At 39.9% G+C, this 27,207-nt stretch overlaps 1 protein-coding gene across 2 annotated transcripts in view; it reads right to left on the bottom strand.

Moving 5' to 3' along the window:
* CLGN (calmegin) overlaps positions 1-21,468 on the bottom strand; it is a 68,097-nt gene extending 46,629 nt beyond the window's left edge. The window contains exons 1-7 of one of the 2 annotated variants that reach the window (XM_065062007.1): positions 21,301-21,468; positions 9,405-9,566; positions 7,158-7,298; positions 5,713-5,846; positions 3,628-3,674; positions 1,625-1,738; positions 236-311 (exon numbers count right to left, since the gene is read on the bottom strand). In XM_065062007.1, the coding sequence (XP_064918079.1) occupies positions 236-311; positions 1,625-1,738; positions 3,628-3,674; positions 5,713-5,846; positions 7,158-7,298; positions 9,405-9,566; positions 21,301-21,391 (765 nt within the window). In that variant the 5' untranslated portion in view covers positions 21,392-21,468. Of the gene's footprint in view, positions 1-235; positions 312-1,624; positions 1,739-3,627; positions 3,675-5,712; positions 5,847-7,157; positions 7,299-9,404; positions 9,567-21,300 lie in introns of those variants that run through there. The other variant, XM_065062009.1, reaches the window with a different exon arrangement.
* Positions 21,469-27,207: the final 5,739 nt, after the last annotated feature.

Below are 27,207 nucleotides of genomic sequence, written 5' to 3'. Positions count from 1 at the left end.
TTATTCAACCTCACAAATGACAGGAAGGTACACATAGATTTAATCAAATTGTACCTGGCTGCAGGATATATACAAACACAGAAATATGTGGACACTTGTAAAGAGCATAGGCAAAATACACAGAAAATCACAATAGGTTGCTGTTTTTATTAAGGCCTTTGAAAGAAATTAAAATTGGCAAAGCTAATAATCAGTACAGATGTATTGCAGCTACTTAATGATAAAGTGAACATACCTGTAAATAAAATGTTCCCTTAGGTTGGGCATATAGCATTAAAAAGCTATAATCCAAATTCTGTTTAGTTCTCCACCTAAACATAAGCAGCAAATTCTGATAAGCTTTTTGAGGGGGTTGCAAGAGTTATTTGTATAACAAAAGCTTTTCTAATGCTCTACAGTTTTTTCTCTACAGAAATTGTAAGGTTGCGTATGCTAACTTGTTAAGTGAATAAGAAAGGAAGTACTATTTTTTGATCTAAAAATTCCTCTACAATCAGTGTAAACATTTGTAAATAATTTGACTTTCCTATAAAAATTAACAAAGGAAAAAAAAAATGATCTGTATCAATGCAGCCAGAAGCAAAATGTCTAACAAGTATATTCAAATGACTTAAAGATTCTACTCTTTACACTATGAACAGTAGAGATCAACACACAATCATTATTTAAAGATCTAAAATTAAGTGCTTTTACTGATGAACAGCACAGAAATAGGTTGATAAACTTCATTTTCCAACTAAATGTAAACAGAGATTTTTCTCTACAAAGTAGAGTATCTCATTTACCAGAGGATGAAGGTGATGTTTGATAATTCAATGCTAAAAGACTAGAGTGTAATTTATCAGTAATTATTGTTAAAGTGTATCTGATTCAAATCTAATAATATGTGAAACTTAAGTATAAGTATGTAAATATGTTTATGCTCTGAAAGATCTAAGGTTTATCTATAAACCTACTATACATGCATACATACACTTGCTGATTTCCTTCAACCTAAACTGTCAGTGCTGTAGCTCTCTTGTTGCCTTGTTGGGGTCGCTTCTGATAAATTAGTTATTGTTCTTCAAAAGAAAATTTATTTCCTCCAATATTTAAATTTTGTTAGGTCATAATCTCAGTCCCAGTGAATGCGAAGCACATGAGCAAATATAATCACCTGTTACAATGTATTATTAACAGTAGCATAAAAAGTCTATGATCACCAAAAGTGGGGTCATTAACACATTAACTACAACAGTAGTTGTTTCTAGTTAGCTAAGGGGCCACAGGGGGTTTGCTTTGTGTGTTCTCAGAGCCTCTCCTGTATCTGTCACATAAAACACTTTCCTATTTTTTCCTTTATGACCAGATTGTCTAGCTTATCACCTCTTGACGTTATCCAACTGGTTTAAAACCTGTCGGATGCCTGATGTCAAGACCCAAAGGAGAAGCCTTTGCTCTCACCCTGAAGCTGATGTGCAGCATAGTTTTTCTCAAGACCCTCTCGTATAATGATTTTTTAAAAATGTACACTTAAGGTCCATTAGCTCACAAAAACATTATCAGCTCTAACAATGTTGATTTTTGCAGAGTTTTCCATTTTATAGTCTCAGAAAAGTTGTTAGGTCTTCTACAGCTATCTTACCTTACTCTGTCCTCTGAATCCCCAAATGCTTTCTTCAGGTTGGAAAGATCTGGATAATAAGAAGTAGGAGGAGAAATAACCTCTAGGACTCCAGACTGGATTTCTCTGGGGAAGCTGTGAAGAGAATTTACTGAAATGTCATTCCTCAAAAAGACTTTTGAGGGCAACCACAGCCAGCAGCTCCCCAGAGACAGGTCTGCTTCTCCAAAAGTAGAATTCACAACTCAAGTGAAGAAATTAGGTACCAAGAAATTAGGAACCAAGACGGGATCTTTGAACACCATCAGAACAGTCAGGATAATAATTCAAAGTCACACAAATGTGTATAGGAAATCCTGCCCATCCTGAATTTATAGATGCTTACTCATAATCCTGAGATGGTTGCCAAAACACAACATTAACTCACAACTAAATTCACTGTTTGGAACTACACGCAACTGTTACCCCTAGAGTGAGGTCAACTACCTTCCTTACATGTGCTCTACCTCTGATTCCACATTCTAGCCAAAACGATACTGTGCTGGAGTGGGGGTTTGGTATGGGCAGTTCTCAGAAATGAATTCCCCATTTTCTATGATTCATTAAAAACTGCTAACATTAAAAATTAAGTGCATCACAGCACAAGCATGCTTATGAAAAAGAATCGCAGACGTACTGTGTAACACTGACAAAGCATCTACTCTGCAGTAACATTTTCAAAAAACATAGATATGGTGCGAGTGCTTAAGTTGCTGTACGTATTGCACCTTGGGGTGCTCAACGGTACCGAGGAGGACTGTGTCTCACCTTGTCCTGGCTGCAGCACTCCCAGCTGAGATAAACCCTCTGCAGGCAGGAGGCTATTGCTGTTACTTAGCTGGCAGGCTCAGCTTCTGTGGGAAACCTGCACCCTAAACACAGCCTGGGAAACGCTTGAGCAGAGCGGGACACGCAGCAAAGCCTCAGATGTGAAGAAAAACGGCAACCTCACCAGGGATCCTGTTACTTTTTTGCTGTAGTTTTGATAGTATTCTAATAAAGCACTGATACAAAGATTCAGAGCTCTCTTGCAGTCATTTTAAAAAAGCAGAGAGAAGAAAGGCTGTTTCACTTAAAATACTGGCCAAAGTGGGTTTCTGTTGGAGTACTAATTCATGAATGAGCTTGTACACCAAAGAAGCCAGCAACACCAGTACCACAGCACAAGACAGTTTTCATCTCTTGCTTCTTCCAGTCAGCTGCGCTTCAGGGCTTTTAGCTTTGTTTTGTGACTGCTAGCTGCACTACACAATTTCTTAGAAAGCAGCTTTGGTAAGACCAAATAAATCTACCAATGAGTGTATTTTTTTTTGCACAAACATATTAATTTAGTAGTTGTTCCTCTCAAGCTGCTCTAAGGTTTTTAACATGCACATGATGCTGTTAAACATCTATGGGAAAGAATAATAAGGGCAAGTAAAACTGCAGTGTGAACCAAGCCTTCATTTGATAGCTCTTGCATTAATTTGGCAGAGAAAAGAACACCCATTTCATGTTACCCATCATATAACAGCATTTAACATAATAAATATAATCTGATTGCTGCCCAAAATCCATTACCTTCACAAAAAAGAGGCAAACAAGGAAACAAAACCACCCAGAAACCATGTGAGACATCAGAATACATTGCAGGGCCATGAAGTCAGTGGGGACCTAATATGTGTAGCCTCAGGTGCCTTGAATTGCATCATTAATTACATGGGGAAAAGTCTTTGGTTCAAGTAAATATTTATCAGTGTTTAAGCTCAGACCTTGCCTCATTAGTTAAAGCATATTTATGAAATAAGAAAAACAGGAAAATAAACTGATATACATACTTCTTAATTTCACAGTGTCTTACAATACAGAGCATCTTTGCCTCATTTCTTAGCAGTTCCATTTCAGTATGGCAGGGTTGTAATTTATTGCTGAAATGCTCTTACTCTTTCCATAAAAGCTCAAAATGTGTTTACTAGCTGTTTGGTGTTACAGTCCATAGGACTTACCTGGTTTTAACACTTTCTGCAACACTGTTAACATATTCTTCATTCACCTAAAGAAAAAAGGGGAGTTCCATTTCAAGTCACCCATTTTTCTATTAAGCAACATTTTGTAGGGAATATTTACATGTAAACAATTCATTTTTATTCTTCAATTCTTTTCCTTCCCAACAAAAGCAGTATGTTATAGCAGCATTTCTACTAAAGGACAGTATGGTGTTTTCAAGGCAAATGAACTTTCAATGTAATTTCTGCATAAAATTCTGTCCTATACCTTTCAGTTATGCTAGAAAAGCAGAGTCATATAACTGTCAGTAAAAAGAGCCACTTCAGGTTAATCACACAAAAATTACAAAAGAGGCCTGAGCTGTTGAGAAAAGTCACCTAAGCAAAAGTTTCTAAAGTTAGTGATACTGAAAATTTTTAAGTTTATTCCTAATATAACAAACTTATGGCTCCTAGACTGAAAATTCTGAGGACCTACTAACTCATTGCTGCTGTTTCATAAAAATACCAGTTTTAGCCTGGAAAACATATCTGTTAACGACATCAAACAGCGCTAAGTTTTATGGATGTCATTTACAAAACAATACCTGTCTGAGCAGTTCAGATTGTTCTTCTAAATACACCTAAAATTGTTACCAGCTGGATGTTAAATTTGTAGTAAGTAAAAAAAAGATGTGATAAGTAAACAACTGTCATAAGACAAAAATACCAACAACTTTGCAACTCACTTTCAGTCAATGAGTTATTCTGACTTAACTCACTATGTAAACATTTGATCTTTTGCAACTCTCTGGGAAAAAAGGAAGGTGTGGATTTCTGATCAGTGAAACTACCTGCCATCCTCTCATAATTTTGTGTTCTTATCACCTCTCCCAACAGCACGATTAACCTGCTCTAATTTACTGGATGGCTGAGAAATAGAAGCTGCCAGGACGTGACTTTGGGGACGGGAAAAAGGAGAGAAACTGACCCTTACAACAGCAGTTTAATCCTAAATTGGCTGAAATGTGTAACTACTACAACCCAAGCTACCGTTTCCTGAAAGTGCCTCTGCGGGATGGTCCACAGTGGGAAACTGTACCATTAGGAAATTAACCCTTAGAAACCCAGAGAACTCTCCGAAGCCCTGTAGTAGAAGGTTTATCTGAATGGCAGCTAGGAGAAACACAACTGTAAAATAAGTTCAGCTTCTGAAAATTACACTGAAGGGGAACTTTACAGCCAGTAAAACTGAGCCTATCTAGTTATTGTTGTGATCCAAACAGAAAAGTGGAAGTCATGATCTCACTTAATAAAGTGAATTATGTTCTGTTTGACAGTTGCAAAAGCTGCTCTAAGTGATGATTGAACTCAAAAAGCAAACTTTAACTGTTAATGAATACATGTATGAAATTCCATGTTGGTTTTGGAAGGACAAAGAAATACAAAGAAAAAATATGAAGTTTTGAATAATTGCACAGCCTTTTTACCTGCAAGTAACTATTACTAATTTCCTTCTGTAGGTTTTTTCCAATGTGATCAAGACTTCTTGGAATAAGAAAAAAAAAAATATTTACCCCTAATATTTTACCTTGAGCACTGTTTACTTTCCCAGTCATGAAACATTCATGTCCCTGAATAGTTTTCTTTTTTACAAGAAATGGCAGTACACAAGCAGAAGTCAAGGTACTTTGTAAGATATGCGATGTCAAAATGGCAGATGAGTAACCTGTACTTCTGTTAGACTGCGTAAGTTTACTTTTTTCAGGATCTATAGAACCTTTCTGTGGGGGATTTACTTTTCATTATTTGAGTACTTTACTTTCAGAGATAAATAATGAGTTCTCATGGTTTCGTTTGAAAATCTGACTGCAATAACTGTGTCTGTTAATGTAATATGACTTTTTTCCTTTCAGTCATATGAGTTACAGGGGTTTTTCCTCATATGAAGACTGAGGCACTAACTGCTCCTTATCTCCTCCAGCCCTGAAGAAATTCCCAAAGGCCTATCAGTATTTTGCATCCATCTCCCACACTATTATACTAAGATACACATTTCCATATGGTGTTTCTAACAGCATACTGCACCTTTCCATGCAAACTCACCTCTGCTACAAAGATGATTATTACACAGTCGTCCTTCTGTTCTTCAGAAAGTTCGTACAATAGGGAATGCAGTGTAGTCATCAGATAGTGCTGTTTTTCCCTCTTCACAGTAGGAATACCCATCACCAGTGAGACTGCAAAGAAAGAAGTCCACAAGACACATAATTTTATGTCAGGTAAAGAGAAACTGAAATTACATTTTAATTTTGATTTGAGGTGACCATGAGAACAACTGAATGGGACTGTGGTGTTTTGAGATAATTATAATCACGAATATTCACTGTTTGGTTTGCTTGGTGATAGTTAATCTTCCAATAGCACTGTGACAGCATTTGCCTCACTGCCTGGGAGAGGAGATGCCTGCAGCTAAGTCTAGGTTAGAGACACCCCTTTCTGTGTTATTAGCACCAGGTCTATACTGCGTAGACTGTAAATATTTGAGAACTTGAAAATATTGCTACCTCTGGCAAACACATAGGTAACCGCTACTGGGTTTCGAAAGTGGATATTGTAAAATAAGTGCTAGCTTTTGGTATGGAGTCAGAGTTCTGAGTAGTAAGAGTTAAATGAACACGACTTTAATGAGCAAGTTCTCACAGGAGGTGAGTGCTGTGTATCTCAGAAAGGAATCCAACTAAAAAAAAATCTTTCTGAGCAGCTTAAATGATAGGAATCCATGGTTTTGACATAATAATAGGAAGAGGGAACCTAGATGTTATTGTTTTTAAGAGGAAAGGAACTGAACCTGTCTGTGGGAAAGACTGCACTAGTAACACCTGGGCTATATTAGATTGTGAGCAGGACGTCTCTTTTTTCATTGGTATGGGTATAACCTAAGTCAATGACCTAATATAGCTCAGTAAACCCGTGGATTCCTGTTCACCAAAATCTCATGAGGCTGGTAAGGAAGCAAAAGATTTTGAAGGAAAAGAGTAGGTGCAGTTAGTGAGTTGCTCCAGACTTCATCATCTGTGCCAGTGTCAGCCCAAAAATGCCAAAGTTCCAGCATTCCTTCCCAGCACACAACCTGATAACACAACCTTGGGGTTTTGTTTGGTTTTACACACTGAACGTCAACCTGTACTTGTTACAGTACAGTCTTGCTATTGTAATTTCTGTGTCCAAGTAAGTGAAAATTAAACATTACTTTTTTTTTCTTAGCCATATGAATATATGACTAAACCCCCAAAATAATACTGTTTTTCAGTTATGACTATTTTTTGTTGCTATTTGAAAAGGTTTATCAGAATACTTGGGGGTAAAGACTTGAAACTGGGATGGGAGTGGTAAAAGTGCTTTAGCCATGCCCATTAACATTTATTCAGTTTGGCAACACTATAAAGTTTAGGGAGAAAACTCACTCTGAACTTTGAGTATGTTCCATTCCTAGGATTTAATATAAAATATAAACATATAGAAAATATAAGCCAAACTTTATTTCGTACCTCCAGTCCTCTGTTGCCCAAATATAACATTCGGAAAAATGGCATCTTCGTATTCTCGAAGGTGAGGTAGGTAGTAGTACATGTTTGTAAGATGTACCGGCAGTTTTCTGGTGAGGTTTAACATTTGCCCCTTCCTATCATCTTAAAGAAACAACAAACCCACATAGACACACAAAACAAAAAGCCAGCAGTGAAGCCTATTATTTCGTTTTCCTCAATGGAATACCAAGAGATTACCACGCACAAGGTTGTTCAATCAGAACTATTCCTCAGAAGTGATTATATGTCATATATTATAACCTCCTGCAGTAATAAACTGGGAAACGCCCAGTAAACACATACAACCCCCCAGGTGACTCCAAGCCTGAACATCCTGGAAGTCTGCCTGCATTTCTCTGTGCTTAAACAGTTGCAGGACTGGGCTGTCTTCAAATATAATAAGCAGCTGTTTTAAAAACATCAGGAAAAAAAAATTGCATTTTTTTTTGCACAGTTGGCAAGCAACTTTTTAAATTAAAAGAAACACAGATTCTGGTTAGTTATATTATTAATTACTTTAAAAAGTTAAATGTTTTCCCCAAAATGTAACACACGGTGGTTTTCAGGGCTCAAACAGCAGTTCTGAAGTTACAAAAAGTCCAAGGGCAAAAATGACAACCATTTTTGTTGTACAATAAAACTTGGTTGGAATGGGAAACAGAAGAGTATGTAAAAATAAAATTAAAACTATTCAGAAATTTCTGCTTTAAATCCTGTGAGTTGACAACCTGAATAGTTTCTGATATTCAACTGGCTTTAGTAAGAACGAAGAGCAGAGGGAAGGGGGACTTCCACTGTCCTCTGCTGCTATTATATGTGTGAGGCAATAACTCTGTCCACAGTACATGGGGCTGTTGGTGGCTGACAACACAGTCTCTATTCTAACACTTCTAAGACCACAACACTGCCAACACTTAAGCATTTGTTTATACACATCTGAACAGTCCCACTGAGATAATATTGAAGGAACAGACAAAAAGAGGCAGGGAAGAACAGGTTAAGAAACAAAGCTGACTACACAAAACAGGACATGCACCTTGCTCCTTCTTCCCCTTAACAGTCCTGGTTAATGCCCTGCTTTAATTGGACACCAGCCAGCTGTATTAAATGCAAATAAGGATTTTTAAAAAGTAGTTTTCAGTAAAATCTAGACTCTTTTTGAAATCAGGGCATGTTGTGGAATGCTTCCAGCACAGAGGTGCCCCTTCTATTTTTCCTTCTGTCCCCAGGGAAGTAGCTCTTCCAGTTTGAACAGGGAGGAAGGCAGATCCTGCACCACTACATCATTTCTTTTAGGGGACAGAATTGAATTTTTTCATGTATTCCATGCAATTACAGTGTGCAGACAGATAGGGATGTACAATAGTCTAGAAGCCAATGATCCAATATATTTTTAAGTAAATAACTTAATCAAACAATGGGAAGAATCCATATCACTGAACTACAGAAATCTCCTTTACAGGTTGGAATCACTTATAAGCATCCACATTTCCTTCAGATTATTAACAAACTACTTGTAAGATAAAAATTAATTCTAGAAAGAACATTCTTAGGCTAGAACATATGTCTTCAGCAGGACCTCATCGGGCTCTCACCCCCTTGGTTGAGGCAAGCACCCAGCTGCGTGCGCTCTGCCTGCAGACATGAGGCTGCGCGCCCACCACGGGCACCGCCGTCCCTGTGTCCACAAACAGGGAATCTGGCACAAGAAAGAATGGCAAAGAACCTATGGCCAAAAATTGCCCTCCAAAAAACCACCTCGCTGGGTAGGAGGGAGAACAGGACTGCAGAATAACCGAGGTGTATCTGCCTTCCTGATATTTATCAAGGTGTGGTGGCACAGTAAAAATTCTTTTACACAGCTGGTAAAAAATAGCTTGTCCTGTGCTCTGTATCTGGCACTGAGAGAAGGACACGCACTGTGAGAAACTCTATTCAGCAGTATGCACAGCTTTGCCACTGTGACACCACTGCAGCCTAATGTGTTTCCTCTTTTTTTTTTTCACCTCCTTATTTGTTTAGTTACAAACTGATCCTGTTTAAAGAGACGCTACAGGTTACCTCCCCACACATTTTTTAAAAACAGAAATTTCTACCTAATGCTGATATAACCAAATCAATTATTTTTCTCTCCACGAGTGATAAAGACACATGAGCACATAAAAAACTTTGAACTGCCAGCACAATACATTATTTATACATACAAACCTGTACGATTTGTCGTCAAGTTCATTCTTTTTGCAACTATATGTTTAATTTCATCTAGAGCACTGCTCAGTTCCTGTGATCTTCTTTTATTTTCCTTTTCAGCATACAGAAGTCTTTGCTGAAGTTCCAGCAACTGGCTTTGGTACATGTCGAAGTCATTTCCTGCAATGAGAACATAATTTATTTTCAAATAGGTGAATTATATGATGGAATAAAGAGAAAGTTTAAGAATAGGAGACAGCTGAGAAGACAAGACCAGAGTGTATGAACAATAATCAAAGAGGCTGCTCAAAGTTTATTCATAGAATGAAGAAGCCTGGAAGAGTATTAAGACGCAGAGTTGAGGAACAGCTGGGCAAAGGCTTGCAATGAAGACAAGAACGAGAATGTGACATCCATAATAAGGAAAAAGTCAGTGAAAGACGATGAGTTGCAGGGAAGGTATTATCCAGTAGAGTCAGCATTTGTCACTAAGTGACAAATCTTGATGACCTTTGTCACATTGAGGAGTTTAATTATGTAATGTCTTGTCTTTTGTATAAAACAGTATTAAGATCAAAATACAGATATTAAGGTATTCAGTCTTCATCTATGAGTTAAAGACTGTCTGGAGTATATTAAGAACTATTGGTAAAGATGGTTATTTGAACTCCTGGATATATTTAATTTGGTAACAACTGAAACTGTGGTCTGGATTGAAGGATACCTTCATAATGCATAGCCCGCCTTTGATGAAATATTCTACAACCATATCAGTATTAGAAACCCTTTATTCTCGGTAATGGTTATCAGACATCTCTGCTGTTCCGTATTGTATTCTCAGATAATGTCAACGTGATGTTTACAGTCAAGATCCACTTTCATAAGAAGCAAGTACTGTCAGAACTTCTCAGTTATCACAGATAATAGACTCGTACCTGTCAGTGCCTCCACTGCCTCACTGCCACATGAATAAAGCTTGTTAGACTTGTCAAAATTAATATAAGGCAACATTTCAATAATGTCACTTCACAATAGGAAGAAACTAGAGGGCAGAAGTGGACTTCTTCATATAAAAATGTTTTGTAATGCTGTTTTTTTAAATTGTTGTTGGGGTTTTTTTTAGTTAAATGCTGTTATTAGATGTCCTTCCCATTCTGTTGGTGGACTGTGGTGAGTCCAATCCTTGTCATTTTCTAGGGCCCACCATTGCCTCTCATCAAACGTGAAATCCCGGGGATTCTAGTCTGTAAAAGAGACTAAAAGCAAAATGCCCAGGTAAGACAAATCTGTGAGTATTTGCAGAGGCATTTCAAACTGGAATTAATTTGCATTTTGGATAAATGGGGGTTTTTATTTGCAGTAAACCTAAGTGCTTAATTTAATCAATAAATGTATGTTTGGAAGACCCCTAATTTTAAAACATCTAGGAAGAAAGTAGTTAGAAAAAAAGATTTACTTCTGTGATCTGTATTATTATTATTATTGGTCTTATTAAAAATTTCAAGTATGTTTAGTAAAATGCCCCTAAAATGAATGCTTCCTAAAATTTTATGAGAGTCTTTAAAATGTTTTGAACTGCAAGAAAGGCACTCATATCTAGGAGTATCATGTACTATGCAGCTATGAATGTAAATTCAGCATTGTTGAAGGGAGGGAAAAACTACATTATTTCAGCTGTGTGCAGCAAGAAAGTTCTACTTTACTGAAGTATGATTTCCTAAAAAACAACTGGAGAAAAAGAAAAAAAAAGGAAGACCAAACGAGGAAAGCGATGGAGAGTCCATCTTTTAACAGCTGCAGGGGATTGGTTAAAATAGATTTCCAATACAAATCTCTCATGAAGCATCAGGCTGCAGAGCTAGAACCCCAAACCAGCTACATTATTGCAGCACCTAAAGAAGAACCCTTTCGTCAAATACTATGTAGGAATACACTTGCTTGTTTTATGCTTTCCTTTCATAGGCTGTGTTTCCAATGACAAAATCTAACCTTTAGCTTTTTGCTTTAGAACATATACAATTAAACAGAAACAGGTTTAAGCTGATTCAGGTGACTGCCAGACATTAATCATACTGTTTTCATAGCAAGAAAGAGTTTCCAAACAGAGAATTGATACATGTAAACACAGTTGAGATTTATCTTGCAATTCCAAGACAAATTCAGATGTATAAACTAAAGATACAGTAATGGATGTACATTTTTCTTTAAATTCCAGTTGCCTTTATTAAGAGTATAGCATTAAGCACCAAGAAAAAGTGGAGTTTAACCCACGGTAAAGTTCCACTTGGTCCTGGGAAGATGCCAGAAAAAAAGAAAGAAAGATTATTTATCTTAGGATAAATACATGTTATCACTGGATGCAAATAACTGCTTATGAAAAGCGAATCAATCATTTTGTTAATGGAGGTGTTTTATAATTAAATACCGGAAAGTGTTATTCCATCGACATACCCAGTGTTGCAGTAGCATGAGATTTTGCTAAACCAAACTAAAATTCCCCTCAGCACAACTACATTATAAGGAGGAATCAGTAAAGAAATTGCAGATGAATAATAACATTGTAGTCCCTCTCTTTACAGTTCTTTCAGCTACCCAGTGTCACTGTGACTCAAAACTACCAGTTTCACTACCGGGCTGACATTCTGGGCAAGCACCAAGTAAATGTAGCTTTATCTGCTGACTTACAGGTGAGCCCACCAAAAAATCATAGATGCCTCTGGCAAATAAAAGCTCAACACTCCACTGTCACTGAGAATACCCAAAGCAGCTGGCATTTGTAATCAGCCTTATCGATTTCTTCAGGCCACAAGAGGGAAACCACATTTTTGAGTCTTCCAGAATTGAAGCCCCTGTTCAGTTAGTAGAACAAGACCCTTAGTAATTGCTTATCACGCCCAATTTTGACAGCTGGGGAAGCAAAGGTTTGACAAAAGGGATGTAGTATTCACTCAGTCTTACCAAAGAGGAAGTTTGTTATTATAAATATATATAGTTCAAAACAGAACATGAAAATAAGTGTTATTAAAGTATATGTAAGTATTAGAGCAATAGTAACTACTACCAAACCTTGGTAAAAAAAAGTTTGGAAAGCAATACTGAACCTTTTGTACTTTGCTGCACAAAAAGGTACCATCACAAACAATATTTATTACTCCTATAATTGCAGCAAACAAGATAAAATCAGAAGCATTATGACGCTGAATACATATTTAAATGGTTATTAACAATAAATGGATTTTAGTGTGTGTGTGGAAAGTGTTGCTCTTTAAGTATCTAAGGATCTACAGAGAAGTAAATTGCTTGCTTGGAGAGCCAGAGAAAGGGCGTTTTCATGAATGTATCTCCGTTTGGCAAGGCAGGGAGGGTCAGGAGAAAGGAACTCCAGCTGTATCATAAAATACCATCTGTCCCCAGCCATAGCCTGACTTGGCAACACGTCTGCCAATGGTGCTCTCAGCAACGGGGAGTGTCAGCATAAAACCAGAAAACAGCAAGATGAGGGCCTATGGCAAAACTACAAGAAGTAAATGAAGGTAAAGGCTTCTTTTCCCCTTGGTGAGCTGAAGACTAATCATTCTGCCGCACTAAGGAAACCCTATCAGGAAACTGCAATGGGGTTATGCTGGCTGAAAGCCAGTGGAAGCCAACCAGATTCAGTGACAGAACTCAAAGCTTTTTCCACGAATTTTCAGCTCCACTACAGCATTTCCTCTGCCTGTTTGCTACACACTGTCATATATACTTATGTATACTCTAATTCTAAGATGGCAATACTTAAATGGTTTCAAATGCAATCTTGTGTTATCTCCTTATATACATATATAAAACTTTCTGCGTAGGAAACTGAAACTATTTAGAAACAATACTGATCTCTAAAGCAAATAGTCATTGTGAAAGTCAACCAATTATTTCTTTTAGCTCCACACATGCATACTTCCTATTATCATAAATGTGTCCAGTTTTAACAATTGATTTCCGGCAATATCTACGAGCTGTAGAACAATTAATCACTATCTCCTCCCAGCATTCAAAGAAAAAATGAAAGGAGAGAAGAAAACACCCCACAGTGCACAAGTGACTCTTGTTCCTATTTCTTGATTACAAGCTACACCGTTTATCATACCTAAAGACACTTTTTTTTTAGAAACTGAATTTTGGTTAAAGTCCTCTTTAAAAGAAAACTATATAAGCACACTAACTGCAAAAGATCTTGTCCTACTCCGTGCTTGGAACCACTGCTCCCTGTTAAGGTTAATGAAGCATGTTAAACCATTGAGGCATGCATTGCACTAATAACTATAGCAGTTTATTAGCTTCCCATAACTGATCTAAAATAGACATACCTTTCTAAATTTTGTTACATGCTTTGCAAGCTCGGTTTTTGTTCTCTCAGAGTAAGGATGAAAAAAATCCCCCGAACAATGCTTCTTAGGTCAGAACAGCCAGTTCTTCCGCAAACACGTTCAACAATGTGCTGAAGTCCACAGGTATTAAAGCACAATGTGCTTAAGTACAAGGTTATTTAAGCACCTGTCCAGGTAAGGACACCTTCCTGAGTTCGTGCATGATCTATAAATGCTTTGTTCATAGCATTACAACACAAAATTACTTGTCTTGATAGACTAGAGACAGTCAAGAAAAACTACCATAAAGTGAGAAGCAGCTTCACCTGCACTGGTTGAATGTGAATGTCACCCATTGTGTTTAATCTCATGCAGAACTGGGGTAGCTTTGACTGTTGAGCTTTAACTGTAGGAAACAGCATGTCTTAACGGATATGTTAAATCTTCAGGAGCCTCTGAAGTCAGTCAGTGCTCAGGCTGGTTTATGTTATGTGGTTGAAAAGGGAAGGTTAAGTGAGCAGGATAAGAAGCTTCTAATTGTTTCCACTCGTCTGTCCTGTCCGTGCTCTGATGGCAACCTGGCTGCAGGGGCTATTGCTCTGGCAGATGCTACAAGTAGAAGAAAGATTCGTTTCAGCCAGGTGCAATTCTCAGCAGCTGGCTGGAACCCTCGCCCAGCTGTGCTGCAGCAGCATCTAACACGCAGGCTTGGTAAGCCAAAGCACAGGGCTTGACATGCAGCAAGGACTCTTTCACCATGATTTTATAGCTCTCTGCATAGGTGTCTAAGCAGAAACAGCAGGCAGCAGTATGTTCTGCCAGGGCATCAATCTACTCATCTTTCATGATGTCCCAGATCAGGAGCTTCAAAACAGTGGAAGCCAGTGGACGGACATTGTATTAACCCAGTGACATCAAAGAAAAGCAACTTTGTGGGGGGAAAGTGAGGGTTCCTGTGGCCATACAGAGATAATCAGAATCATTTTCCAATATTAAAATGAACAAACAGCTTACAAAGATAAAGGCAGATCAAAGTTACTAACTGACTTTTAACAATACATTAAGTTCTATAATGAGCATAGACTCACTGTTGGGTTTGGCATGAAATACTTTTTAGTGAACCATTTATGTACTGTATCTAGCAGAAAACAGATAATCAAATTTGTTTCAAAGAAAAATACAACTTAAGTTCTAATATTTTCTTACATGCTGGCAAACAAACCTCATTTTAGATGAGTCTTTTCCTGTATCAGAATGTAGGGAAAAGTAATCTTAAAACATTCACCCAGAACACCACTACATGGGAAAGCAGTAGTATTAAAATGAGTGGAAAAATGTATAAATTGAATGGATATGGCATGGTGTTTGCCCATAATTGGTATACTTGTTTTTAACATAGTAATATTAGTAACACAACATGCAGTGGAAAATTTTGATTTGAATATGGCCTTTATCAGATAAGTAAAAAGTACTCATTCAGTTCAGACAATTAAATGGTTATTGCTTCGTTCTGGTTAGTATTTTAAATATTTTTACAGTTCTGCCTGGTGTAGCAACAATCCCTCATTTATACACACATTTAATTAAATGCCTATCCACTAACTAAATTATTTCTGGGTAAAACCGTGTTCCTCAAGACTGAGTGAGCAACATGAGGAACATGTGAAGGTCGTATGTTAACACTTGTTAAAGTACGGGTTGTGATGCGACACTGCACAGCAAAGAAAGAGAAGTCTGAAATGTTCCCTATCCTTTTCTCTAGGAAAACTAACAGTAATTACTCTCATTTTGTACCTGAATCTTTATAGGATTTAGGACGCAGATCCTCTACTTTTGAGGACAAGGCAGCCACTATTCCACCTGAAGTAACTGCAAGAAGCAGTAGACTCATAGTTCAGTAAATTACACATTTAGAAGCCAGTAAAACTATACAGCTTTTATAAGTCTTGGATACAAATTTGGGTATAAAACTTGGGATCCATGAACACTAAGTCTCAAGTCCCATTCGAGGTTGTTGTTTGTTTTTTACTACCTAAACGCAGAGCTATGCAAAAAACCTGAGTGAACAATCCATGGACGGGAGAAACTCTTCCCCTACACCACTGTACATTTGTGCCACATCCCAACTGTGTGGGGCACAACCTGGGTGCGCAGCAACCTCTGTGTGTCCTCAGCTCCACTGCAAGGAAACGTACACTTGAAGGCAAGGAGGGACGATACAGCCTTCCAGTCAATCCCCTCACCTGGACGACTCTGAAAAATGGTGGTTAAACACAGCCTAGCAGGCCTAGAGAGGACAGGAAAATTGGCTCCTGCATAAATCTGAATAAGCTCTATCGGCTGAAATGAGAATGGTGTAATTTAAGACTCCTTATCAAATGTGTCAAACTGCCACTATTTAATTGAAGCTTTGAGCCAGAGTGTGCCAGTTGGGTCTGGACAGAAAGCCTGCAAGGAACTCCATCACACATGACAGAACCTCCTGGGGAGACGTGCTTGGGTGCACAGCAGGAGCAGGGGCTGGCCAGCTGAAGTGAAGCATCACACTGTGGGCAGAAGATTATTGCAAATAAAAACGTAATCAGCCATTTGGGCTAGCATGTACATTACAGTATGTCAACTGCAAAAAGATTACTTCAATCAGAAATACCTTTATAACCCTTTTAACGCATTTTCCTGTGAAAAGCTTTGTGAAATAATTAAAAATTTAGTATGTTAAACAATTTGATAGAACTTAAGTATACTTCTGTGAATGAAGCCCCTCAGTTCCAGAAGGACAGGGAACTGCTGGAGAGGGTCCAGCGTAGGGCAACGAAGATGATGAAGGGAGTGGAGCACCTCCCTTAAGAAGAAAGGCTGAGGGAGCTGGGTCTCTTTAGTTTGGAGAAGAGGAGACTAAGGGGGGACCTCATTAATGTTTATAAATATATAAAGGGTGAGTGCCATGAGGATGGAGCCAGGCTCTTCTCGGTGGCAAACAATGATAGGACAAGGGGTAATGGGTTCAAACTGGAACACAAGAGGTTCCGCTTAAATGTGAGAAAAAACTTCTTCTCAGTGAGGGTGACAGAGCACTGGAACAGGCTGCCCAGGGGGGTTGTGGAGTCTCCTTCTCTGGAGACATTCAAAGCCCGTCTGGACATGTTCCTGTGCGACCTCACCTAGGCGTTCCTGCTCCAGTAGGGGGATTGGACTAGATGATCTTCTGAGGTCCCTTCCAATCCCTAACATACTGTCATACTGTGAATGCAATTAAACATGAACAGTTTCTCCTCATCTTCACCACGCCTCAAAGGACCAACTAAAGAAATCCAGGTTTCATAATGTTTGACTCAACATGTATACATATATTAATGTGCTTACGTTCTTGTGACATCATATTTTAGCATCACTTTCTCCTAACTTCAAGAAAAATCTTAGTTTTAATTTATTCAGATAAAGTATCTCACAAATACAGGTGAAGATGGCAGCAACACGTTACAAATAAATTCAAAGGGATCTAGTCTTGTAACCTTTTCAAGCAAGCTGAAGAGGTGCTGCCATGTGAGATGATCTGATTTACCTCATTGCTGTGACTTCTAAAAAACTCATTGTTATTCAGCCAAGACACCAAAGTTACTTTTTATTCAGGAATAATATTTTCTATGATGAAACTTTATGGAAGTTCATAATGTGTTTATAATGCACTCTTGCCTTCTCCTTTACTGTTTTTCAAGTTGGGTGTGGGGGAGACGTTTTGCTACCTCCTTACATTTACTGCTGTATTTTTATATACTTGTGATATTTCTTGTTGATGAAAAACAGTAGCTAAAACAGCATGAGAAAATTACTACATATGTTGTAAGTTGTATACTACTTACCATAACTACAAATCTATACGAAGAGTATTACGTGACAGCATGTGAGTTAACTAGGGGATTGTAACTCAGTTGCACAACAGCAGGAACATCTACATCATCCTCACAACAGCCTTTCCTACCCTCAGATGCAAATGGTTTGCTTCACACAGGTTTTGCTTGGGGCCTGAGGAGGGACCAAAAAGCTCCCAGCAAAACCATGCAGGATGTGGAACAGGGATTGCTACAGCAGTCCATTCTGATTACATGCTAATAGCAGCCTGTGTTGGCAAGCACTCTAAAGGACACTGAAGGAAGCACCACGCAAGTTTAGAGAGACACTAGCAGATTTTGTTGAAGAAACCTCTGCTTATATTTATAAAGCAATGGAAAAAAGTGAATATGAAAACTTCTTTGTAAGGGTAGTTAAAATGTATATATTATCCACAATAGCTGAAGTCTAGTGACTTTAGCTGATTCTGAACTTTCATTTCTAAGAGCAAAAGTGATGCAGAAGCATCTTCCCTGCCATGCCAGTTCAATGTACCTAACTCAAGTAATCTCACAACTGCAAGTCAACACTCAGGCTGCATGGAGTAGTCAGAAGCAGTACCAAACAGCCAATATTTACTGCTGTCCCTGACAGCAAACACATTTTAACTCAAGTCGCTCGAGATAGCTAGTGCCTTAGTCAAAGGCTTTCAAAAGTCACTGGCTTAAGCTATTGATTGCACAGAAATCGGGACAGAGCCAATACTCAATTTACACTTCAAGCTAATACTCCAGGGCAGAAACGCTGTAAGCCCATGAAGTACTGAGGCCTGAACAACAGGCCATGAACCAAATCTGACCTCTAGATGAATCTCCCAACCAAATGTTATATGACTATCTAATAATCAGTGAAATATGTGTAACCATTAGTGAAATATGTATCATCATTAGTGAAAGATGTTTTATCATTAGCTAAAGATGTAGCTTAGCTAAAATATAATCATTAGTGAAGATGAAATGTCATAAGAATATTTTTATGTTTCCTGGTTTACACCAAGAAACCGGATGTCAGGCCTTGTTTGCAAATATGTAGTCAAAACCAAACACGACCATTGGAATCATCCTGGGTCAAAGCTAGGCATAAATTAGCAGAACAGGTGCTTCTCGGGCGCACCCAGGATCCTGGCCAAATCTGGAACGCACCCAAGTGATTATTGTTTTGCTGCTTTAAACCAAAGTAAATATAAAGTTATCTTTTGAACCTGTCCGTGTCCTTTGTACTGAACCCATCCGCTGGCAAAACAGACTGGAGACAGGGTTATCACTTACTTTTTCATATTATGGAAGTGTTTAAGACCACTAGTGTTGTGCTAGGATGCCCTGTCATAGCTGCACAACAAACAAAAAAGATTATTTGGTATCCCATCCTCACTACAATCCAAGAAACAATAACTGGACAGAAACTGGAGGGAATAGTACAGACTGCTGCTTAGCGCAATATGCTGTAAAGGTCAAGAGCAGCCTGTATGTTTTAATGGGCAAAGCAGAAAAGGAAACTGAAAGTAAGTGGAGATTTAACAAATGTGTGGAAGAAAATGGGCAAGAGAACATCTGATGAATGAAAGAGATGGGAGCTGACAAGCTCAGTCGGTATTTGACCTCTCAGTAACAGGTGTGATAAGTGAAAAGGGCATTAGAAAAGAAAACAAGCATTGCAGTTTGAGATGCAAGAAAGTGGGAATTCCTGTACTGCTCTAGGCATGTCAGTGGAGAGGTAAATTCACCAGTGGCGAAGGGAAGAAGACAGGTTTAGCCATATCTAAGCAGAAGTATCTGTCTGTCTGCGGAGAAAACAATGTATTTTAAACCTTTTTTTTTTTTAAACAGATACTCTGCATCAAGGACATAGCATTAGTTGGTTTGCTCCCAATCCTTCCCTCTTTGTGGAAAAAGGTAACAACATATGGTTGTTTGGGGAGTGGATGGGGTGTGATAGGTAGAAAGCTCCTGTCTTATAACATCCCCAGGAAAAAGAAAAAAACAAGTCCGAACACTCCAGCATGGAACGCCAGCAGAGAAAGTCCAAAACAAAAGCAGAATGAAAATGGAATTTCAGCAATGAGGAGTCACAAAATAACATGGTGATAAGGGTGGTAACTGCAGATGGGACCAACACTTTCATTCTATAATCTCTTAGATCTTAGTTTCTTAAGCCACACCCTATTTTTACTCCTGTTCCTCCTTCCTCACTCCTAGCAGGATTGCCTCTTCAAAAAAGTGTCAGGATGAACAACTGTATAGTTGACAAGAAGTGATAAAGGCAGGAGGATCACCACTGTCTTGACTCCATTCAACATTGTATTGCAGGACCAAGATCTCTAGTGCCACCTCTATTTGTTACAGAAACAATTAATATAAATACATTAACAGTGAGTCAGAGTTCAGTGTTCATCCCAGAAATTACTAATCGGCTTATTCTAATTCTTCCACATCTATAAAACCAGACCTTTTGGAAAGGTTATGCCTATAGGAAGCACTTAAAGATTCACTTTCTCTCCCTCACCCCAAACAGTCACATAACAAGCCCCGTCTTCAGGCCTCAAAGGCACTATTGAGAGAGACCTTCTAATTTATTTTTGAAAAACAGCATCAGTTTTATCTTTCCTGTGTAGGCTCAGAGAATCTTAGATGTGGCTTTCTGTAGATCTATCCAACATGTGCCACCTACATAACTTATTAAAAAGCTATTATGGCATTTTTAAGTTTATAAATAAATAAAAATAAAAAATTTAAAACAGGTATTTTTTTCTCTCGAATGAACATTGTGTTCTGGTGCTGAAAACATACACATGGAAAAGTGACTGTACGTGAGGCACAGCCAAAGATGCTGAATGGATAATGCTACTTTGTCCAGCCTAATATTAAGATGAAAAACACTTAAGAAGTGACAGCCACAGAAATCACCTTTTGGCTCATTCTTTCCATCAGAATGCAGTATGCTTGTTAGTAACTTATTGAAATTATTTCTTAAATTTGAGGGATTATTCTATCAGACGAGTTTGGCCCAAGGATCCAATCCTGTACACTCGTACACAAGCTTGTAACTCGTGGCACATATGCCGTGAGACCCTGGGGAACAAGCAAGACCTGCCCGCTCAACCTTAGGCTCTGCCGAGCCTCCGCGTCGCGCCCGGCTCCTCTTTGCCCACCACACCCGCTGCCCCGGTCACCAGGCGGGGCTGCCGCCGGTCACCGAGCTGAGAGCTGGCGGGGCGCAGGCGGGCGGGCTGTAGCGCTGCCCCCGTCTGCGCGAGGACGAGGGGGCTGAGCCGCGGAGCGCGGGCACCGGCTCTGTGCCCCACGCCGGCAGCGCAGCCGGTACCGGCCCTCCTGCCGCGGGGCGCCGAAACTCCGGGAAGGGAGGGGGCGACCCGACAGCTCCCACGCCCCGACCACCCCGCAGCGCCCCCGCCCTGACTCGCTGCCTATCGCCGCGACGGTGCCGCACGACGGGTACCGGGGCGGCCCTGCTCCGCGCGGTCTCCCCGCCCCGCCGTCAGACGGCCGTTACAGGCGGGCGGACCCCGGGCGCAGCCGAAGGAAGGGAACCCACCGCCGCGGTGTCCCCGACGGCCCGACGAGAGGGAAGCAGCAGGTGCCTCCCGCCCTTCACACCCCGACCGGACGGGACGGGGCGCCCCGGGGGCCCTCGCCTCGCCTCCCGCGGCCGGTGCCCGCTCTTACCTTGGTTCTTCTGCCACGCCGCGTACCACAGCAGGGGGAAGGCGGCGCCGAGGCACAGAACCGATAGGAACGGACCGTACCGGAGCCGCATGTCCCGGCGAGGTGCGGGGCTGCCCGCCGCTCTGCCGCCCGGGCGCCGCCTCCGCTCGAGCAGCCACCGGCCGGGCGTGTCCGCGCCGCGCTGACCTGCCTGCCCGCCCCCGGCGCCCAAGGGGAGCGGGACCGCGGAGGGAGGGCATGCCCCGGCCACCCGCTTCCCCGTCAGGCAGAGGCGCCGTGCCCTCCCGCATCACGCTGGTGTTGCCCGGAGAACGGGCGCCCGTCGGGACGACCCGCAAGGTGCAGCGGTGGCACCTGCTCCGCCTGCCGCCGGGCTCTCCCGCTAGAGACGTTAATATCAGGAACGAATGCGCACGCCGGTTCCCGCTGCAAAGCCGAAAGCCCTGGGCAGAGCTCTCCCCTGACATTAGCCATCCCGATGCCAGGGCCCAAACTGACAAGCCTCTCGCCTGCGACAAGTATAGGGTGCATTTTTAGAGAAAAAAAAAAAAAAAAAAAAATCTCGGCTCAGCACTTAAGCAGGTACTGTTTAGCCCAAGTCACATCATCATCATAGTTATGAATATTTTGCTCATTTAAAATGAATGCTGCATGTTTGCATATTGCTTATGAGATTGTATCAGGAAGCTAAGCTGTAGTATACAATTATACATGTCTAGCTCTTCAGTTCATCTTTAAAGTAGCTGCAAAATCTAACTTGATGAAATTCTAATGTACACTAGTAAAGGTTTTTGACTGCTGCCATCATGCTTCGTTTCACGCATGTGCTTTCCCATTATGGCAGGCACACTTCTTTTCCTTTTTAGGTCCTCAGCAATCGATAAGCAAACAAAAAACAATAATCATTGTTTGGAATACATCTTCTATAACATAGTTTATAAAAGGAAGGGATACTTTATTTATCGAGCTTCCCAGAATCTTGTACCAGGACACAGTTTTAACAGAATCACCTATATTTTATGAGAAAAAAAGCCTCTCCCTTTTATATCTGATCAGCAGTTAGACAGTGGCTTTCACTTCAACACATTCACTACCAGCTCACAAATCTACCCCCCATTCTATATCTGTGATGGAGAAAATACAGTTTCCAGTTCTGTTTGGCAAAGATCTAAAGGACCACTTCAGAACTCATACTGGACTTGGGCAGCTGATAAAAGCACTAAGTTGACTGCTGTCTATTCTGTTACCTATTTCCTTACCTGATTACTAGCATATATAACTAATGACTCTATTTACCCAAAGGTTATATTTTTCTGTATAATTGGGTTATAAAAATGTACCTGTGCTACAAATGCACTATCCCTTCCTTTTCTCTATTTGTTTACTTAACAGCTTCATCTTATACCAAAACCCTAAATCATTTGAGTAGTGCTGTGTAAAGCAAACCAACACCCACCAACACGGGTGTCCAGACACAAGCCTGCTGGAGCCCTCATGTGAATGCTGCCCTTCTGTTCTCCTCTTCATTTTACCAACAGCATAATTACGCCCTTTTTGGAAAGTCAATCTTAGACTCACCAAATTGTACACTGCTGCTCTAACTTAGTGTAACCTTCCCGTGTTTGAACAATTATATGGATGGGTTTACTTCTCTGTTTACTATTTACTTTGAATTATAAATGTTATTGTTCACTAATAATGCAGCAGGCTGCTAGCAGCCTGCATCAGTATACAAAGGGAGAACTGCAAAACTAAGCATGGCTCCATGAGTTACTGTGAAACCTCAAGTTAGACTTGGCCATTCCTGATCTGTACTTGTTCACTCTACACTTCCTTCTTTCTTCTATTTCTGACTGTATCTCACTTTGATATTTTTACTGACGAATCTTCTTTAAATGAGACTTTGAACATGTAATTGTTCATATTAACCAATATGATTATGGCTCAATCTTGTGATGTTGCCTCCTTATCACCACTTCCCTCCCCAAGCTAACGAACTAAAAGCTCAAGGCACTTCTTTTAATGGAGGATCAATGTAGACTTTGACACATTTGCAGTAAAGTAGGGATTCAGAACTAAGAGGAACAAATAAGCATTAAATATGTCACATGTAATGAACAAAATGCCTTTTAATTGACTGGCTGGTATTCTATCTGTTACAAAGCTAAAGTGAACATGTAAATGATGTGGTCAAGCAGAAGGGCTACTGAAGATAAGAATAACAAATCTAGCACACACAATTTTATCTTATTTTTAGAGCCAGTAAGAAAAAAAAAAAAAAAACAAAAACAAACTACTCATATTTCCAGAAACTTACACACTGTACAGGGAAAGTCTGTGGGGTCTGCCACTGAATGCATTAGATGATATTTATTAAGACTGACTCTAAAGCAGAAACAGTTACTCAGCCATGCTGAGCTGTGGTGATCATTTACTTAATGCTGACTTCTTAGACTAGTGCATTAACCTACAATGGGGCAGGGCATTAACTGCCCCTGAAAAAAAAAAACAAACAAACTGAAATCACTGAAAATGCTGTGAATTTACACTGCTTTGGGACCTACCTGCAAACAGGCCCTCTTACTTGCTTTGTGCTTTCCTAACATCTCCCTCCTAGTTCTCTCTTCATATGTTAGAGAGCAGTGTAGGGGAAAGGGACCTGGGGGTCCTGGTGGACAACAGGATGACCATGAGCCAGCACTGTGCCCTTGTGGCCAGGAAGGCCAATGGCATCCTGGGGTGTATTAGAAGGCGGGTGATCAGTAGGTCGAGAGAGGTTCTCCTGCCCTTCTACTCTGCCCTGGTGAGACCACATCTGCAATATTGTGTCCAGTTCTGTGCCTTTCAGTTCAAGAAGGACAGGGAACTGCTGGAGAGAGTCCAGTGCAGGGCAACAAAGATGATTAAGGGAGCAGAGCATCTCCCTTATGAGGAAAGGCTGAGGGAGCTGGGTCTCTTTAGCTTGGAGGAGACTGAGGGGTGACCTCATTAATGTTTATAAATATGTAAAGGGTGAGTGTCACGAGAATGGAGCCAGGCTCTTCTCCGTGACAACCAATGATAAGACAAGTGGCAGTGGGTACAAACTGGAAGACAGGAGGTTCCACTTAAATATGAGAAGAAACTTGTTCACAGTGAGGGTGACAGAGCACTGGAACAGGCTGCCCAGGGAGGCTGTGGAGTCTCCTTCTCTGGAGACATTCAAAACCCACCTGGACACCTTCCTGTGTAACCTCATGTAGGTGTTCCTGCTCTGACAGGGGGATTGGACTAGGTGATCTTTCGAGGTCCCTTCCAATCCCTAACATTCTGTGATTCTGTGATGTTATTTCATATGCTCAAGAACTATGTACAACTGGGATAGCACACACAGGATTTTTTGGGGAGGGTTAAATGTTTCAGACCAGTTTTACCTCCCAGCAGCAGAATTTCTGAATTTTTGACAAAGTGATCATCTTTAAAAATACTGTCCAGGATATGTGCCAAGTAACCTCTAACAATTACACTAAGAAGGTAATTCAATAGACTAGTTCCATCAAGGAGGCTTACTTCCAATAAAGAGTTTCTAGGCTTGTCCTCATGCTTCGTAACTGAACATCTTTTCTTGCAAAGATGAGTACCTCACATTTTCAATACCGTTTTCACACATCTGTTTAAGCAAGAGTAGAGAGAAGATTAAAATAAATATTTGACAAAATACAGGCTCATGTGTGAAACAAGTAATGGATTACTTTGCATGCAGGTTGCAGCTGTCCTTCATCTACAAGGGTACACAAACAAAAGAATAACTGCCATTAACAACAGGTAATAGCGGCTGCCATGGGAAGTTTTCTGACTGTGTAGAGATCCAACTCATATTGCTGGTTAAAGCCCCCTTTTATTTGCCCTGCTATCACTTAAGAAACATAATTTCAAAAGGTAAACAGTAGCTGATTATCTTTCCCTCAACCAATGTCTGTGAAGGTAATACTGGAAGGCAAAAAGAGGAAGCCAAAACTTTTTTTCTGAAACTAACACTTTATATTTTTGACTGTCTTAATAAAATTTACGAATTGCCTGAACGCGATGATATAGAAGCATCTTGCATGATTCAAGTATGAACGGCCGTGTAAAATCAAACTTGCTCACTGCTGGATCAATCCATTCTCTGAAGACCCCAATGAAGGTTTAAGTCAAGTGTTTACACTTGCTTGTAATACACTGAAAAAGATGATCAAGCTTAAAACCTGGAGAGAAATTAACACACCTGAAATTGTCAAGTTTGGTATAATCACTTTTATCTCCTGCCTTATTTACAGTAAATAAGCTCTACGTATTTGTAATAGCGAGTGATAAAAAGCTGTGAAAAAGACCTATCAAAACCACGTTTTTTTATTTTAAAATAAATACGTGTAATTGGTCACACATTTTACAGATTTAAGTAAGGAAAGCATATGAGAAGAAAAAAGTATAAGCTAGATTAAAACTTGTATCTCTTAAACTCTCACATTTTAGAAGTGCTTTAAAACAAGACCGTAAACACTTTCAAGCTTACCTCAAGTCTAATTACAACACAGAAGTATTTTGCAATGTATTGTCAAGACCAGATATTCTACACATCAGTCCTGGAGATGTGAAGCAAAGAGAACTGAGGAAAAAAATGACCACGTATTGTTTATCTTTATTATTATGGTAAAGTTTAAGACTGTCATAAACCAAAATAGGAAGCGGAACAAATTCCAAAACCTGCAGTAGAAGTTGCTTTGGTCCTTCACAATCCACACAAAAAGTAATTTCTATGTAAGTATAAATAACAGAAAACAAATATTCGCAAAATTCTGGATTCTGTGATGTTATTTTGCTATGAAGCTATTTAATCAATTAAAGAAGCAATGAAAAGTCAAACTCCTGAAGCAGTAGGAAGACTTTAGTACCCATGAACAAAACTGTCCTCAGCTAGAACCTTCCCTCAGTGCTGTTTACACAGACCCACACTTTAAGGATGCACCTGCTGGGCATCCTAAGAAATTCCAGTAGCTCATGCTCCTAACGAACCATCTCAGAGCAACCAGCGTCTGAGGATAAAGACTGACAGCAAGGACCTGATGAACCTTCAATTTCTTCATGTTGTTACAACTCCTCTGTCTTCCCAACATCCAACGCTAACACCCCGCTGCTGCAGAAGCCAGGATTCTCCTGACAGCGAAGCTTTCAGCCAATCTGTGTTTAAATACTGCAGCAGCAGTGCTCTGCCAGATAGTCTGCTGGGAGGTGGACTGTAATAGTTCTTTTCCTGATCTGGATGATTTGCTCAGAGTTGTTTCAGCTAGGTGGAGCCATAGTTTACCGCGGCCCTGCAACACAGACAAATTTATTTCCTCTAATTCCTTGTATCAGCTCTTAGGCACTGGATCTTTGATAATTTGTCAATTTATTTTTCGGTTTTTGGCTATCTCGGACCAACTTATGTGAAAGTAATGTGATAGAACCATCATGCCATCCTATCACCACGTAAAGATACTTTAAATAGAGATAAACACTTTTTCTTTCATTTTCATCCAGTAGCACTCTAATGCTTTAAAAGTCAGATAACTCACAGAAGACACACTGAAATAAATGACCACCTGCCGCCTCTTAACACGCACCACTTCTCCTAAGAGTAGGAATCAGATCTGCAAACAGTTGAAACTCACAGATCATTGATTCCCCTGGATGAAAGTCAGCACACCTACGAGTGTAAAAATCCAAAGGGAGGACGTCAAATGTGTTGGTCTACCCTCTGAAATCCTGTGGGATGCAGGCCACCAGACCTGCTGCGTGGCTTTTGATTCTGTGTAAAAGGTACTTCAATTTCCTCACATTAAAAAATGTATCAGAATGCGGTCAAGCAAGTCTGTCTACTCCCTTTCAACCACCCAGATTTTGCGT

Source organism: Columba livia, chromosome 4 (assembly GCF_036013475.1).
Source record: "Columba livia isolate bColLiv1 breed racing homer chromosome 4, bColLiv1.pat.W.v2, whole genome shotgun sequence".
Classification (NCBI taxonomy): Eukaryota; Metazoa; Chordata; class Aves; order Columbiformes; family Columbidae; genus Columba; species Columba livia.
This window is presented reverse-complemented; position numbering and strand designations above follow the sequence as displayed.